General features: G+C 39.0%; 1 protein-coding gene across 2 annotated transcripts in view; it reads right to left on the bottom strand.

The window, feature by feature from the left end:
* The window catches only part of col5a1 (procollagen, type V, alpha 1), a 100,107-nt gene extending 88,583 nt beyond the window's left edge, over window positions 1-11,524 (bottom strand). For both annotated transcript variants that reach the window (XM_035390597.1, XM_035390598.1), the window contains exon 1: window positions 11,127-11,524. In XM_035390597.1, the coding sequence (XP_035246488.1) occupies window positions 11,127-11,226 (100 nt within the window). In that variant the 5' untranslated portion in view covers window positions 11,227-11,524. The remainder of the gene's footprint in view (window positions 1-11,126) is intronic.
* Window positions 11,525-17,518: the final 5,994 nt, after the last annotated feature.

Genomic DNA, 17,518 nt, shown 5'->3' with positions numbered 1-17,518 from the left:
ATGGAAAAACTGACTCAGGCATCGGGGGTGCTGTTTTTAATGCTTAGTTTACAGCTCGACTCCAGAGAAACTGCACTCATGAGACAGAAAGGCATTCTCTCTCTCTTTCTCTCTCTCTCTCTCTCTCCCGCTCTTGCTCACACACACAAATGCTCTCTCTCTTTTTTCTCTCTCTCTCCTTCCTCCAAACTTTTTATTTTCTGCTTTTCTGCTCTTTTCTGCTCATCCCTTTACCAATATGCTCCTTGGCATTAGTATTCCATTCTTCATTTTTTCTCAACACAGTTCAGCATCACTGCACACACTGTCAATAAACAGCACTGAGAGTGCATCTCAAGCTCTCTGTCCCAGCAAGACAGCACTCTACTTGGACAGGATGGGAAAGTGGAGGATGCAGTTTATCTTTAGCAGTATTAGATTTATTGTGGCTAAAAATCCATACCCCTGGTATAAGGCAAGAACACGTACAACAAAATTCAAGTTCTTCATAAAATTAGCAATCATAATGTAATAAATTTGCAATTATAATAACATACATTTAGCTCCTGCGAGCTAGTCCCCTTTATGATTGTGGTTGTGTCACTATCTCCAGCATTCAGAGAGCATGGCTTGGAATGCACCCAGAATCTAAGAGTAGCCCAAGACCTGACCTCCCTTGCGCTCTCACTACCAGCAACTCCAATATCAGCTCACACACAGTGTTAGTCAGTGGCCCATCTTAAAGGCACACACACTTCACACGGCCGTTGACAGAGGGCTGCACACTTGGGGTCTAAGGAAAATGCATTGTGGCAGGCCGCCAAAATTTAGTGTGTTTAATGTGTACACACTTTTCAGAAAAGATTCATGTGTGTCAGTTGAACATGCATTTTCAGACAAAGGAAGCATTCCAATGTGCCTGACTGCATTTTAGGGACCCAAGGCGCTCCTGTCACTACATCCAGCAGCAGTGTAGCAGTAGACTACCCAAGCACATGGGGCAAAAACTCAGCCCACCGGAAGCCATGTTTTCCCAAAAGCATGGATATCATTGCCGGGAGTTCACAACATAATGACGTTAAATGCAGTGTATACAAATAATTAACTGTGCTATGTAACCCCCTCCCCCTTCCAAAAGAAACAGAGGTCACCATGTCCTGCAGTGAGACTAATACAGTCTGGCTGCAGTAAGTCCTGAAAGCCCATAAACTACATGTCCAATTCATGGTGATTGATTCAGAGATTGCATTTCTGCAGGAAATCCATGTGTTTTTCTTCCTTGGGTTCATTTCAAAAAGGCACCATGATCGATTAAACACTGTTTTCTTTTGCATGCGCTATGGTATCACTGTTTTAAGGAAACAATAAGAGTTGAGCTGAAAAGTGGCTTTCAAAGTAGAGAAGGATAAATTGCAGCCTGCTTATGCTCCTGAACAAGTGACAAATGCCGAACTGTTCTGCATTATTTTCCACTGATGAAGTGTGTGCCACCCAGTAAAAGTGGCTTTAAGAAAATAGCGCGTGCCTGCATGCGTGCATACCTCTGTTAAAATGCTGCTTTCACAGAGAGAAAATCAATCTATATTTCCTTTATAAGCATCTGCAATCAAAAGATAACTAGTCAGACTGACCACCAAATGTCATGAATCACACACAATTGCTTCTACATTTTATTAATGCTAGAAAAAAGCACTGCCCAACCATATCGACAACCCCAAACACTGTTGTTGTTCCTCCCAGACATTCCCAGGTATATAACATCTCCACAATTCTCAGCCCAATGTAAATAAGAGAGGAAAGACTCCAGACTGCAACACAGTTCACAGCAACACAGAGAAAGCAGAAGGTTTTGGTGCTGATAATCCCACTCTTGATTCAAAGACTCATATCACCCCCTTCACTAGCCTGACATAGAGGGGAAATGGCTGCTGCCCCCTGCTTCTGTTACCAGGTCTAGATAGAGAGGTGATGGCTGTTGGCGATAATACACTACAGAGCATTCCCACTTCAACAGGCTGCAACTTTCTTAGCTGATCTGCCTAAATGTCATGGGATTATGAACCAGCTGGCTCCCTGCAAAAAGTGGAATTCCCAGAACACACTTCACTCTGAACACAGCACTCAATGTCCTCTACAATGCACAATTTACCACAGATATGCTCACACATTTTTTTTTCTCTAAATGTAATCCTGTATCCAGTATTATTTCAAGATGAAGAGGCCAAACACTGGTCAGCCTACAGCTATAAACTTCTCTCCAGGTGGTCCCCTTGGAGCTCCTTGGAGGCCTTGGAACTCTCACCCTCATCTCCTTAGAAACCAATTCCTGTCCTAGTTTCTGGGATCATTGGGTGTTCTTCTCAGGGGAACTGACCCTCTCCACTGTAAAGAGGATGAGATGACTCTGCCCCAAATGAGGTTGGAACCACATAATGACCACCTGACATACAAAGAAGGTCCCGGGCCTTAAATTACTCACCACTTTCATGGCTTTGTCATGACCTTGGCCTAGGACATGACAGGACTTTTCATCAAGCACAAAACTAGCATCGATCACTTCATCAACAACAGAGGTGGTGAAGAGCCAACTGAAGAAAATCTGCTTAAGTATCACCAAATGAAAGCCACTCACAAATTAAAGTTGGCAGCCAATGTAGAAAATGTATACTGTATATGATGTACTGCTAACAAACATACAGTGCGCATAGCCAGTAGTTCATGTTCTTAACTGTGCATTCGGTGTGGAAATGAAAACATGTGTTGTCTTACAATAAGCAAGGCAGTGTTGCAGATCCACTGTGGAGAATTATTCCATTATTAGCAATCATTTCAAATTGTTTTACCAAGCTCAAATGTAATTATTCACCTAATAAAATACAAATAGAAAAGAGCCTGCAGAAAAGTTGTTTCTGGCAGCACCAGGGGCCACATCACGTGCTTTTAAATGTCCCCCAAACTGGTTAGGCTCTTCTCTTCTGCAGGTTGGAAATAGTGAGTTGCTCCATCATAATATACACATAATACAGTAGTATAATGCCTTTCCCCTGGTCAAACACTACATATCTCTGCTTTCCATCAGCCAATACAGCATACTGTGGCTTTCCTGGTCAAATGTAGAGTAAAGCTTTCCATGGAGCCAATGCAGTGGAACATCTTTTTTCTATGTTACTCAGAATTTTTTTCTGTAATACTATTGACCTTAAACTAAGATACTTTACGAACATTGACTTTATCAGCAATTATGTTTTATCACACAAATACATACATAGACCCAGACACACACACACACACGCACACATAGACACAGGGTTAAAGCATGTGTGGCTTAATCTGGGGACTCAAAGTATAATGTAACACAAATGACAGTCATGAGGTAGCCAGTGACTGTCTCATATTTCTAACACATCCACATTCCTGCACATTCCAGACTTCCTAGTGATGAGTGCATTTTCTTACTTTCACTCCTTTTTCAGAAACAGGCTTCTTTGTGATATCACATCTTAAATGGAGCTATTGAGTAAATCTGTCATGTTCTTATGTTGATTGCATAATGAATAGTGTAATGGTTTCCATGTTGTAGAAAAACCAACAACTCCTGGACAGAATAGCCACGAGTGTGCTCTTAAATCAGAAGCAGTCTTCACTATTAGTCAAACCTGTTAGTATTCTGTCTGTTTCATGTAGCTTCAGAGAATTACTGAGTGGAAATGAAGTTTTATTGTTAATTATCCAATCCACTCAACATCGTAAGTTCATGTGAATGTTAAAAAAACATGCTAAGGACAGAGGAAATTGTGCTAAGCATGTTTTCTAACATGCTAAGCTGTATTTCAGCTGTATTTCAGTCATTATCTTCAATGAGTCACAGCTTAAATAGTTCCCAGGTCACATATTTAGGGAAAACTCAGGGACTAAACCATCATGCCAAAAAATTATGCTTTAAAGGCAATGTACAATAACCAGGTATTGCAACTAAAGAAGATTTTTTTTTTTTAAACCATTATTTAAAACCAAGGGCCTATGAGCTTCTTTGTCGACCTGAAGTCTCTGCAGCCAGCATGATGAATATGAATGAATGAATAATGAAATAAAAAACTCCTCCACATTACAATTATGATGTGGTCTTGGTTTGCATCTGAAACTTATCAAACCTAACAGCAAGCAAATTTGATCATCAGGGATGTAGGTGGTACAAATGCATCAGCTTCATCAGAGTCCCTTTTTTATCCAAAAGTGATTGGGACTAATTTGTCTGCAATTACTGAGCAAAATATAATATATATAATATTTACAATGTGCATTGGGACAAGCTAATTTAGCACAGGATTTTGTGTTGCGCGTGTTGTTTTTGAAATGGTAGTCCCATAGGCATTGCTTCATGAGAACTCAAAAGAGGTGGTGATTTATAAATATGTAATGGCCTTGTAATATCTTAGAAATTTAATTCAGAGAAGATAAATCTTCAAATCTTTTACTCATCAATCCTTGCCAAAACTTTCCAAAACACAATAAGTATGTGTATGAGGCAGTGTAACAATGCAAAGTCTTGCTTTCCAGCTTTAGTCACTTGAATGTCTTAACCTCAGCAAAAGAAAAAAAGAAAAAAAAAGAAACTGCCAGTGACCCCTGTAAACCCAAACTGTAACCATACCATTGGCGAAAGGGAGCAAGATTACAGGACAAGAGGTCAAGAGTTCTAAAGTATTTGGGGAATCCTTGTACTAGAGGTACCACATGCTATTTTAGTGAGATATTATTAGTATCTCTGACATAACAATGGGTTCTGTGACAGAGGAAGGAGGGATTTAACAGGATCAGAATTCTTTGGGACATACATATTTTTCTTATTTTGTCCTCAGCTTGCATTTTTAAAAAATTATAACATGATTGGGGTCCAATGGAATATTATGCATTTTAAATCCCATCTGGCCACATTAGATTTGATAAAGCCTCTATTCAAGAACTTAAACAGTGCATGCAAGTGTGGGGTCACTGCCTCTCTCCGCTGTTCGACTCGCTCAAATTCCATCTCCTACACGGTGGAGATACCAACACAAAACGCCTTTTCATTGCCCTTTATCAGATTGAATGAGAATTCAGTTTCCTCGCTGAATTTTGTCCACCCAGAGATATGCAATGAGAAACTTGAGTGACAAAAACAATTACTTCTGAAGAGCAGACATTTGAACAGAAACCTCTCCAACAGATGACAAAGACCAAAGAACACTAATCTGAGCCTCAATCTCGACACTAAATCCATCCCATAATCATAACAGTGGGTTTTCAATGAACTTTTCTGCTACTAGCATTTGCATCTCTGCCAAATATGATGTCATGTTCGCCTTGATCTTTGGTTTCCCAGCCTTTCCAAATGATGTTTTGTATGTTTATACAGGGAAATTTAACTGATTATATATTATCTGACATATTTTCTCATATAAATATTGTGCATACTTTTGCAGGGCTGCGAACACTTTGAGAAAGTAAAAAGGGAAAAATGGATTTTCATCAACAAAGACAATGTTGCAAATGTCTACGGAGTTGTTGCACTTTACCTTTGACCAGATCGTAATGAATGCCCACAATGTGCAAATAAAGCAAAGGAGTATGTATACCTCAATCAGCATTGCAGTTATATGAAATGTGCACCCTGTCTTTAATCCTGAGTAAATTAATCTAATGGGATACGGTATTTTTCCAGCCACGCTACGCAAAACATAAGGAAGAATAGTGTATTTTCTTTTTAAATGAAACAGTATTTTATTTCACAGTCCCTCTTCCACCAAGAGTGGAATAAAAACATCTGGAATGCATTTCTCTGGGATAAACAGACGGCACAATGGTTCATATCAGATCCAGATGTGTACAAGGACATAGAGAAATAGCGCCATGGAGATCAACCAACATCTGATTTTTTTTCCCTCTTTAAGGGGAAAAACTGCTTTTTGTAAACAATTTCAACTCTTTGCTTCTTTCCACTCCACCCTTTACGGTCCTACACAGGTGTGACTGTGGAGTCCACCCGCCCTCCATTTTCATTTACAAAATATTCAAGGAATGTTATTCCAGTCTAATTGATGAATAAAATAGTTTTACTTTGACAGTTCTAGCCATGTAGTGGCTTGCTTTTTTTTTGCCCATGTTTGCAAAGGAAGGGGGCAGGGATCTCCATCCATTTCAAAACCTTTCCTTAATTAACAATAATAGACCAAAAACCAAACATTTAAATATACCTTGCGTTTCAGCTTTGTGAAAAGGTTCCATTGATTTTGGGCAGCTGAGGGAAATGCAGGGCTGCCAGGAGGCTTATGGCTTTGAGACACTGTGAATCGATGTAAAAACTAAAGGACACTGGCCTGCTCAAAAATGTCAATATCATGGATATCAAACAAAAGTTACAATGAAGAACATTTGTTTTCTGGAGAAACACCTCATTAATTAAAACATGTTGTAACATAACGTGCATGCTCCAGGTCAGTCATTACAACACAACTGTATTTTCATTCAAATGCAATTAGAATGAGGGAGAACTTGTATGAACTTAGAAGCTCACAGCAGCTTGAAAACTCATTTGACCACTCAACTAAAATTAGGCCATCCTAACATTTTTAGTTCTTTTAACTATTTGGAATTAGACAGTTCTCCTGACATGCCAGTGACATCTTGTGCAGCCATATTTAAACAACAGATGCTCACAGACAAAAAGTGACAGTAAATTTGTTTTTGGCTACATTATTTCTAGGAAACATGTCATTTTAGTGTCTGTTATTCAGTAAAGGGAACAGTCATACCACTGTGCTAACATAATTAAAACAAATGCCATCCTCACTTTTACACTGGTCAGAAAGTTGGGTGACAGATGGCACAGCCATGTCTATGTTTAGTCAATATGTAATAAAAGGGGGCCCCAACACCCCAAAACCTAGACTACAATGCCATGCAATTAATATGACATTCCAGCAATTTTGGCTTTACTACCCCAAAAAGACAGGCCTGTGCCTAACCCCAAGGGGGCTCTAATCATTGTTACACACTTAAAATTAGGGTTGAAAGCAAAAGTACACTTAATACACATAATAAGAGGTTAGCCTGTGGTGACGCCTATTCATTGATGTTGGTTGGACCTCAGGGTTTGGAAAGACTGAGGTCAGAATTACAATATATGACCCCTGAATGCACTGTCCTTTCTAGACTACATTCTAGAGTACATTCAGGTGTAAGTTCTATTTTTTCTGTATATTTTACATGATAGGTATTTAGCTGAAAGGCATCATGCACAGCACATGGGGGAAACTTGCATCAGATGTAACATTTGCACAAGTAAACATGAAATGTGATCTTCAAATCAAATAAAAAATAAAAGCTTGTCTCTGTATAAATATAACAAGATGCATGAAGATGGCAAGTGTATCACTCCATTGCCAAAAAAATAACACTATATGACCAAAAGTATCTGAACACTCCTTGGTCTGGGGCTGTTTTTCATGGTTTTGGCAAGGCCCCTTAGTTCCAGTGAAGAAAAGTCTTAAGGCTACAGCATACAGTCACATTCAAGACGATTCTTTGCTTCCCCAAAAGTTTGGGGGTCCTTTCCTGTTTCAGCATGACAATGCCCCTGGGCACATGGCGAGGGCCACATACAAATGGTTTTGTTGAGAACGGACATGAAGAACTTCACAAGTATGGAAGAACTTGAATGGCCTGCACAGAGCCCTGACCTCAAATCCATCCAACACCTTTGGGATCAATTTAAAAGCCAACTGTGAGCCGGGCCTAATCGCCCAATCAGTGCCTGACCTCACTAATGCTTCTGGCTGAATGGAAGCAAATCCCTGCAGCAATGCTCAAACATCCAGTATAAAGCCTTCCCGGAGGAGTGGAGGTGGTTATAGCAGCCAAGGGGGTACCAACTCCATATTAATGCCTACTAATCATTTTAGATAAGATTTTGGATGTCAGGTGTCCACTTACTTTTGGCTATGTAGTGTACTTGCAGAAAAAGGATCTGATGTTGAAACTAAACTTATTAATAAATTATTAAATGTATTCATTTAATAATGGACTACATTTTACTGCACACAGCATAAAACATTAGCATACATGACACTCTTACTCTTATTAATTTTGCTTCACACATTGAAGATATTTGGGCCATTATCCATAGGTCAGAGATGAGAACTCAAATTCTGGAGGTCAAAGTTTTCCTGTTGATCCAAAGCCTGAAGGCAAGCTCATCTAGTTTTGTTTAATGATCAGAATTATTCAGAAAATATTGCAATGGTCATTTATTCCTTACACTTTAGTATGAATTATTCCAGCTAAAATCAGACTTTCAAGCCTATGCATAAAGATTGCATACTGTACATATATGCTCAGTCCCAAGTTTTGGCCTAGAATGCCACCCTCAACCATAAAGTGGAGTAGGCTCAGTCACCCTGCTATATAACACCTTAAAACACCATGAGGAATTTTTTTTTATACCCGAGCACAGCATTATCACAAAGACAAAGCCTTTCTGATTCTCCATACTCATGAGGGGGAGGCTTGGAGAATAATATGTCTGTCTGCATGAGGGCTCAACCCCAACTGGGCCTTCCACAGGAACAAACAGACCACCAATAATGCCAGGCATGCAGTTAATTGTCCATGCAGCACAGCAGGTGAAAGTGAAGTCTCTTGGATGTTCTGTCTTTTCTGGATGGTTTATAGAATCCACATACAACGCAGTTTCAACATGCAAGTATGCACAATAATCTCTTTTTATTATTGAAATGAGTGATCAAACACTCTAGGGTTAAATCTCAATCTGTGCTCAGAAATGTTACACCAAATGTTCCACTTGGTATGCAAGACCATAAATCAAGACTCATTCCCCTTCTTCCAAGAGCATTTGGCACTAAGGAATTTATAAAGCTTAGAGAGTGGAGACCCATATAACCAAGCTTTAAATATAAGAGGACAGCACATATCCTTCTATATTTACCTCTGTATTAAGGCCTATATTTGTAAGTATTTAGCCCCTGCAATCCAGTGGATATCCCGTGTCTGAGGCCTTGTCCAATAATAATCTATGCTTTCTTCTCTGCTTTATCAACTTCCTTCCACTTAGCCTTGGGGACAGAACTTATAAAAAGCAGATAGTGAGCAAATGTCAGGAGCAAGATCCATGCTCTCAGGACACATCCTCTGGTGGAAGACAGCTTCTCTGGAACAGGTTTTAGGTCACTCTGATATATAAACACAAGTCTTGAAAAGATAGATGGACCTTTTTTTGGTTTTGAAAAAAGTAAATTCCAAAACACCAACAGTCTGAGGCCTGCACTGGGGCAGCCCCTTAAGATGACATCACTGCACAAAGAAAGCCCACCCTGACAGTCTACAGATGAAATAGGAGATCCTATCAGTCCTCTCTCTGTCTGATGCCTCTTACTCTAGGTCCAGCAGGCGCAGAAGTCAGAACATGCCAAAAAGACTTCAACAGGTTATGCGATCCCTTTCCAAATCCTGCTTAAACTTTGATTTAGATGCAACACAGGGTGGGCTTAATGAAGGCAAAACACTGAGGAAGTGCTGCAACAATTTCAGATTCACACAGTATTTATTTTTATTTTATTTATTTATTGTTTTACTTGAAGTTAAAATATTTTTTGTTTCCATAGAGGAACAATGCAGAACCAGAAAAAACATAGCACAATGTCTTTAATGCATTATGGAACGCTACAAGCCAAACTTTTGTTCTTTGGCAGAACCGACATTGTTACCAAAAATGGCATTTAAACCTAATTAGAACTGAACGATTAAAGTGAGATTTCATTAAGCATACATTACTTCAGAATATTCCGAAAATGTAATGAAAACAAAAAGGAAAACATTTTAAGTAAAACATCAAATATGAGACTTGCCCATATGATAGCCCATGAACATCACAGCATCTTTCAATAACTAGCAGCCACGCGGCATCTCCACCCTGCAGCTGGAGAAGAGGGGTCACCCCACCCTCTCAGAAGTGTTCAGCAACTAAGGATGCTAATGAAAACCTAATGTAAACTTTTAATGTAACCTTTTAACTCAAGATATAAAAAAATATTGTTGAATGTTTCACGACACCAGTGGGTAGGCATCAATCAATTTGTGATTAATTCAGCCAATCTTGTTCTTAATTTCTCAAAAATCCAGTTTTTGCAAAGGCTTTTGGGTTTGGAACAAAGCTGGAGAGGGAATTTTATTTTATTTGTTTTAATCAACTGAAAAAAAAAAAAAAAATTAATACATTTTGTTTCATCTCCATGCCTTAAAATACGCAGCTGAGTGAAGAGCAGGAGAGAAAACCTCGGGTATGGACCAGTAGTCCGCATCAACTGAGACGACATACCTTACCATGATTCTATAAAGCAACTTACATTTCACAAGTTAGCAACTCTATATTCTGTTTAAATTTCTTCGTTTGGATGGCAGTAATTTCCAGGGCGTTAAAAAGTAAGCGAGAACGTGTGATGATATGCTGCACGCAACAGTGTACACTGTTGTTTCTCTCACAGTCAAGATACATGTGTTAAAACGTGGGGGGAAAAAACAAAGCTTCATGCGTCTTAACACGCCGAAGTGCACTGAATATGATGAAAGTGTCCTTGTGCACCAGAAATAATCGGTACAATAGATGGCGCAGGACATAAGCATTCTTTGGGGAAGTAGGCTACTGCTGGAGGCAACACATTTCACTTGGACGAAACTTAATGCTTAGGTTTATCGGATAAATAACTTTGTTTCGCCTGACAGCATTAGGAATACTAAGTCTTCGCTCTGGTTGTGAAGCATCTCACAAGTCTGAGTCCTATTGAATGGAAATATATGTGTTATGGTAACGAAAAGGGCTGGAATTAAACAAAACCCTGGTGCAATTCTTCAAAAGCCCGAAAGGGCCCCCGGTCATATCTGCTTGGGAAACCGAAAGACCATGGAATGCACTCCAGAAAATGAATTGTTTAAAGGGGGCAGCCTGCAATACAGTTGCATTGAGAAAATAATGTAAACGGGATTCCCCATGTGAACAGTAAAGAGCCCTATTTGCTCTGCGGTGTGAAGTTCCAACCTTTTTTACAGAGAAAGGCTATAAAAGCGGATGCATAACAGATTGTAGTGCGACTTACCTGAACTTGCTTGCGAAGTTACAAAGAGAAGAATTATTGCTAAAGTAAGGTGCAAGTCCCTTATCCGCCGTTTTATTTTCCATCTTATATGGGTATCCATGACCACCAATGATGTCCACAGAAAATGTGGCTTAATTTAAGAAATTAAAAATAAGTGTGACAACTTCTGATCAGGAGAGAACTGGTAGCCAAGATCCCAGAGAAAGGAGAAAATAACGTTATTTTTCATACAGCCATAAGTTTGCAGTCAACTCCTCCAGGGGCTAGTTCATGGATGGGGCACCCTCTCTCCCTCTCTCTCTCTCTCGCTCTCTCCCCTCTCTCCGTTCCACTGACCTACCCTGTACTGAGCCTGATCAGAAGTGATGCCCCCTCTCTGAATCGACACTGAAAGATCTTGGAAATAAAGAAGAAAACGCTCCCCAGTCTGTCATTCAGAACGCCTGTAAGAAAGGCCAGCAAATCAGCGTTGTCGACATGGTAAGCTGGCTTTTTCATTGGATGTAACTGGAGGGGAGAAAGTTTGGTGAAAGTTTTTCCGCCCTAAGACAGAAGTTTTCGTTTCCCTTTAGTAGACAACCATTGTACGGTATTGCTTCTCTCTTCTCCAACCATATGCATTATTCTAAAAGAGGCGTAGAAGCGGGAAAATTAAGTGTCAAAGCAACTTTCAAGTGTTCCGTCAGACTAGCAGAAGTTAACCGGTTCTTAAATACATTGAAATCTCTTTGGCGGCATTTTAAATATCCCAGTAAACACAGTACATGAAATATAGAACATTTAAGAACAATAAATATTACGCCTTAACTTCACAAAACTACAACAAAATTCCAAATTCAGCAATGCTTTCTTCACAAGAACGTCTCTCAATCTGTTTTTATCAATTCATCAACTAGCATGTTTAAACATAAGACAAAGTAAAAATTTGGAGCATTCTATTAAAAGACAAACCGGTGTAAGTCAAGACCTCTGACACAGGCGACAACTGGAGCGCGTTGGCCGGAGCAGGTGGTGATCTTTTGACATGGGGAAGGATGTCCTCTTATTTAGAAAGCAGTTATCTACAGCTAAATTTGGACAAAGTTTTTTTTTTTTTTTTTTTTTTTTACAATGGCACAAATTATATGCATAACTTGCAATCTCTCACCCATCCAAATGTGCAATCCTCGTAATATTTTTATAATACGCAATTCTGTAATATATATATATATATATATATATATATATGGTTTCGTTTTCTTGATCACCTATTTAAAAAATGGCATACAATTAACTCATACCAGATTACATAATTGCGTTTTTCCTTAATGAGTAAATGATAAATAAGTTAACACTGCAAAAGCACTTTTTCCATTTTTTTTATATGCGTGAGTGATAATAGAGCATGCACATTAATTAAATAAGATTCAGCAGAAATGACATGTAGCAATCGAGGGAGTCTTAGAAAAGGAGTAGTTGGAATGTAGATAGGGAGGTTGAAGTGCAGTTAAACTACTGGATTTGTTGAGGGGGTCAGATAGCAGCCAGCATGTTGCTGTAATTGACCAAACAGGAGGCCACAAGGGACTGGACCAACAGATGGTTGCAGTGTGTGGTGACCGAAATAATATTGTGCTGAAGGTAGATACCAAAATGTTGATGGACAATCTGTTGTACTGTTAATCACAGCTTAATCATAGTGAATCATGCATTGCTTTCTAGCAGATTCTACTGGTGATGTGGCACTTAGGTGAATTGTGTCTGCAACAGGCAAAAAATGGCTCTCTTCAAGTCTGATACATTGCCTAGGTACAAGAACACAACTAGGTTGGGAAAATGTGGTGGTTGGCTTTGCTATAGCATCAGATGAGGTTAGTGCCAGTTTTCAGCCACCAGGATTGCAGTCATGGGTGAGACAGAGTCATACTAGGATTGGGAATTGACAAGGACTAAAATTATTGAGAAAAGGGTAAGTAAAAAACAAACAAACACCCAAATTAGCACCCCAATCTTAATAGAATGTGTCAGACTATGGTCAGATTGCTAGGTCCACAAGAACCTCAGCAAGAGATAACAGGGCTGTACATAACTGCTGCACAAATCTTGCCAATTTCACTAAGAGCAATCAAAAATTGTAAATCAATAGTCAATTAAACTAAAACTTGAATTGAATACAGTACCTTTACAGCTAAGGTTAATTTTGAGGTTATTAAACTGGCTGATGGCTAGAGGGATGTCTATTTTAAAAAGTTAAACTTAACCCTGGTAATTCTATACTGGTGACCAGAATATAGAAGCTGGAACTCAAAATGAGGGGTGTGTACATTGTCTATAAAAATACATTCTGCTTTATGTACAATGTGTTTGATTTAACCTATTGTCGATTGAAAGATTATCAAAATAGCTTCAGTAAATGTTATAACAAAGACTCCACATTTTATTTTTACTTTAAAAAAAATCCTAAAACATAAAAGGCATTCTTGCCCCATGCGGACAGAATAAGTGTTCTTTTCAAAGGCAAGTTCTGAATCTGTGAGAATGAGCTTGAACCAATGGGTGGTCATTTAGGTCATGATTACAGTTAAGCATGCAAAGACTCATGAGTCATAAAGTATAAATTAAGGCCATGTGCATGCATGTCATGCACAACTGACTGCAGAGTCAGGGTAAGGATGGAAAGGTGGGAAGTTAAGTGGAAGTAAGACAAATAAGAAAAGGCCAGATTCAGTAGAGGCACTCAGCTACATTTAAGCACATTCACACCTGAAAACACATAAAGACCAGTTGTTCTCATGCTTTGTGTGTCAGACAGGATGGTGTGAGAAAGCCAAATGAGTGGAAGAAGGGTACAAACCATTTAAAGTAAGTGTGATCATAAGGTAATCACTGAGTTTCCCAGACAGAATGCTAAGATACAACGCAAGTCTGAGCTGATGTAATGAATGAATTGAACACGAAATGAACAAAGACAAACAATTGTACAGTTGAAAGAAGCTACAACTGTGTTCACCTGGGATCCACAATGCTTCTGTATTCCAACCTTTAACTATGCACTGCAATAAACATATTCAGTGGAAAGGGAAAACTAATACTGGGGGGGGGGGACCCCACTCACCCCCCAGCAGCCAAAATGGAAACTATTTATTCAGCTTTATGGAAAAACAAAAACACGGCAAAAGCCAGACTCTGCAGTTCAGAGCATCATTCTTTGTAAATGGTGTTAAAAAACCAGTGTTAAAAAACCAGTGGGGGCATACGTCCATAAAACCGCACAAACAACCCTCAGAAATTCTCTTCTCTCACCAGGCGCAGTATTTTGCACATGGTCTAATACCCCTCAGGGGGGTGTTTCCATTGGAGAGTATGTTTGATTGTGGAAACAGAAACCATGTGAAAGACAATTAAACTTGTATTGGGACAGCCCAGTTGCTATTAAGCATAAATGGAAATGCAATAATAGTATATTTAGAATGTGTGGACTATATGTAGATCTAACTGGAGTTTGGATCTGTCCTGAGAGATTAAGGCCTGGATTCAATCCATATATGTATTTATGTTTGCTTTTAAATAAATGTGTTTTTGGTGAAAATAAATTGTTTAAACAATTTGTGGTGAATGCTTACCAAAAACAGTAAATGAATTGTGACTCAATGTAGGATTTATGTTCGCAGTGTAATAATGGTTTTATTATATTAATGCCTATGTTTATCTTTAAAAATTGTATGAGGTTAATTAACTGTGCTAGCAATCTCTAAGTGGTACTGGTCAGGAAACCGTCCCTTTCTGAGAGTATCATGGCAGTATGTCAAGCATACCGCCATGATAAGTCTGACTCTAACTCCATAACATCCAGAGGATCCAGTGCTGACTCATCACCCACTTAACCCAGGTCATTTCCTGTCTGGGCTACTGCACCTCCTTCCTGCTAGTCTCCCTGCTTCTACCATCAAACCTCAGCAGCTCATCCAGAATGTTGCTGCTTGCCTAATGTATAACCTCCACAGGCTCAGCCATGTCACTACCTTTGATGCTATCCTATCAGACAGCTAAATGATCTTATCTGTTACATCAAAAGATCACCAGACTCAACACTCCAGCACACCAGACAAACCTCACTATTCTGCAACTTATTGGCACCTCCCCCTGCATGCCTGCACATCCACTGTAATCTGTCTGGTCTCCTCTAGCCCCCCCAGTGGTGTAATGAGATTCTCCCTGTGGTCAGAACAGCGGAAACCCTACCCATCTTCTGACACAGACCAAAGACCCACCTCTTCAGATTGCAGCAAGGCTCCCCTGACTCATTTTAGCAAACCTATTTCTTTCTATATGGTTTTAAATTTTGGGATAATACTGTTATAGGTGTTGTTGTGTAAAAATAGGTCAGCTGTGTAGTCATATTTATTTTAATTTAAAATTCAAATAGTTTTTTGTTGTTGATGTTGCTAGATTTACACTTATTATAAATATACCTTATGTGCCTTCTTTTGTGATATTGCACTTCTGTATTCCTGAGACGTTCACTGGTGTTCTCCACATTTGTCGATCAGGAAAAGAGGGTCTGCTAAGCGATTGGGAGTGAATCAGTACCATAACTCAAGGATAGACACAAAAACATGTGGGGCCTAAATGCTGCATATCAAGCCAGCATATTTTCCCTTTGATTAAAATGTATAAAAATGGGGCTGCTGGGTGGCTCATTTGGTTAAGGCATCATGCAGTGGTGCATAGATGAGCCCCACAGTCTCAGACTGATTCCAGAGTGTGCCAGTGTGGCTGGTCGCACTAAGTGAATTTTCTTACATTTGTAAAGGTATTTGCACCACAAAAATCAGATCCAACTCAGTCTTCAGCAGCAATGGAAACTTCTAAAGTTGATTTCCAGAGTAGCAGAGGCTAGTGCTGTGATTTATGTTTTATACAGTTATTTCAGAAATGCACCATACACCAGGTTCTATGATATTGGTGCCTTGGCTTGGTCATAGTAAGCTGAGATGAACTGTTGTTTAGGGAAAAAAAAGTCTTTGTGCTCTCCATGTCTACTCTCTATTGATCTGGGGAATCTTGATTACGCACCATATAATCACCTTACCTTCGTATTCACTTCTCCAAAATAAATTAAAATTAATTATACTTTTGCTTTATTTAATAGCCTTTAATTAAATGTAAGTCTAACCACGCAGAACACATTTGTTTTGAAACTTGTGTTTATTTTCTTGATTGTGGACTATTAATAATTTTAGTCTTAGTAGTGAAAATCGTCTTACCCAGTCATAAGGTAAATAATCACACAAAATACCGATGGCATGTGTTCCACATTGTGAATGCTCTCTGTAGTCCTGGGGAGTTGATTAAACAGTGCTGTCTCATGCTGCTTAAAGATTTCAAAGCATAGTAAGATTTTATAACCAAATGCAATTATAAATGAGCTGATCTGTATCACCAAACAAACCACAGAATGACAAGATAAGTGTGGTACGCTCCAAGTTTTCACCTGGTAATACCTTCCAGCAATGTCAGGACAAAGTATTTCTGATTAATCCACTTGGTAGGTGTCATTATTAATACAGTATATGGGATGTGGCAAAATGTGCTTTCACGTATTAGCAGATGGACAAAAACTATTTATATACAATGCATTTTATATGTAACAAAATCCTATTTGTTGCTATTTAGTTCTACTTTGAGTTCTTATTACCGCTGACAGTGTACATAATTTGTAGCATGGCATGTAAAAACTGAATATGTGAATACCATAACATAATAGAGAATAGAGAAGTGACATAAGTGCGAAACACCACTGGTTTCATTTGAAGGGCAAACACAGGCTGGCTAATAGGAAAATCATTTTCCTGTTTGACCACTTCCCTTTGTCAGTAGGAAGTCAGATCTGTGATACCTTGGCTGCAGCGCATATTGTTGGAGCAAAATGTCTGCATTGTGGCTTTAGCTCAAATGTAGCTGTTCTCCACAGGCCAGGGTTGTTTGTCTGCATGTGTTTCAGCATGCGAATGACTGGATAGCCTTATGACAGGCAAGCCTGTAGACAAGGTCATTGTGTGCAGAATGCTTATTTTATTAAACCTGTATTAGTTACAACATGACCTGAGTGTCATTATAATGCAATGGCAAACTAATCATACAGGCATTTTGATGTGACCAGATTTTCCTCCTCAATGTGATTTGTAATTATATTCAGAATGCCCCCTTGGCTTACTTGAATTATTCTTGTAAAAATAAAATAATCATGAATGCAACAATCTGCATTATATACTCATTTTGCACCAGCACCTCTGTTTTGCATTTTGTTAGGTGCTTTATTTTTTCATGTAGTACAAATTACGTCCTTGTTGCACTTCAATCAGCTGTAGGTGTTACCCTTGAAAGGAAATGATATGTAAATGAAAGAAAAG

The sequence above is a fragment of the Anguilla anguilla genome, chromosome 14 (assembly GCF_013347855.1).
Source record: "Anguilla anguilla isolate fAngAng1 chromosome 14, fAngAng1.pri, whole genome shotgun sequence".
NCBI classification, from domain to species: domain Eukaryota; kingdom Metazoa; phylum Chordata; class Actinopteri; order Anguilliformes; family Anguillidae; genus Anguilla; species Anguilla anguilla.
This window is presented reverse-complemented; position numbering and strand designations above follow the sequence as displayed.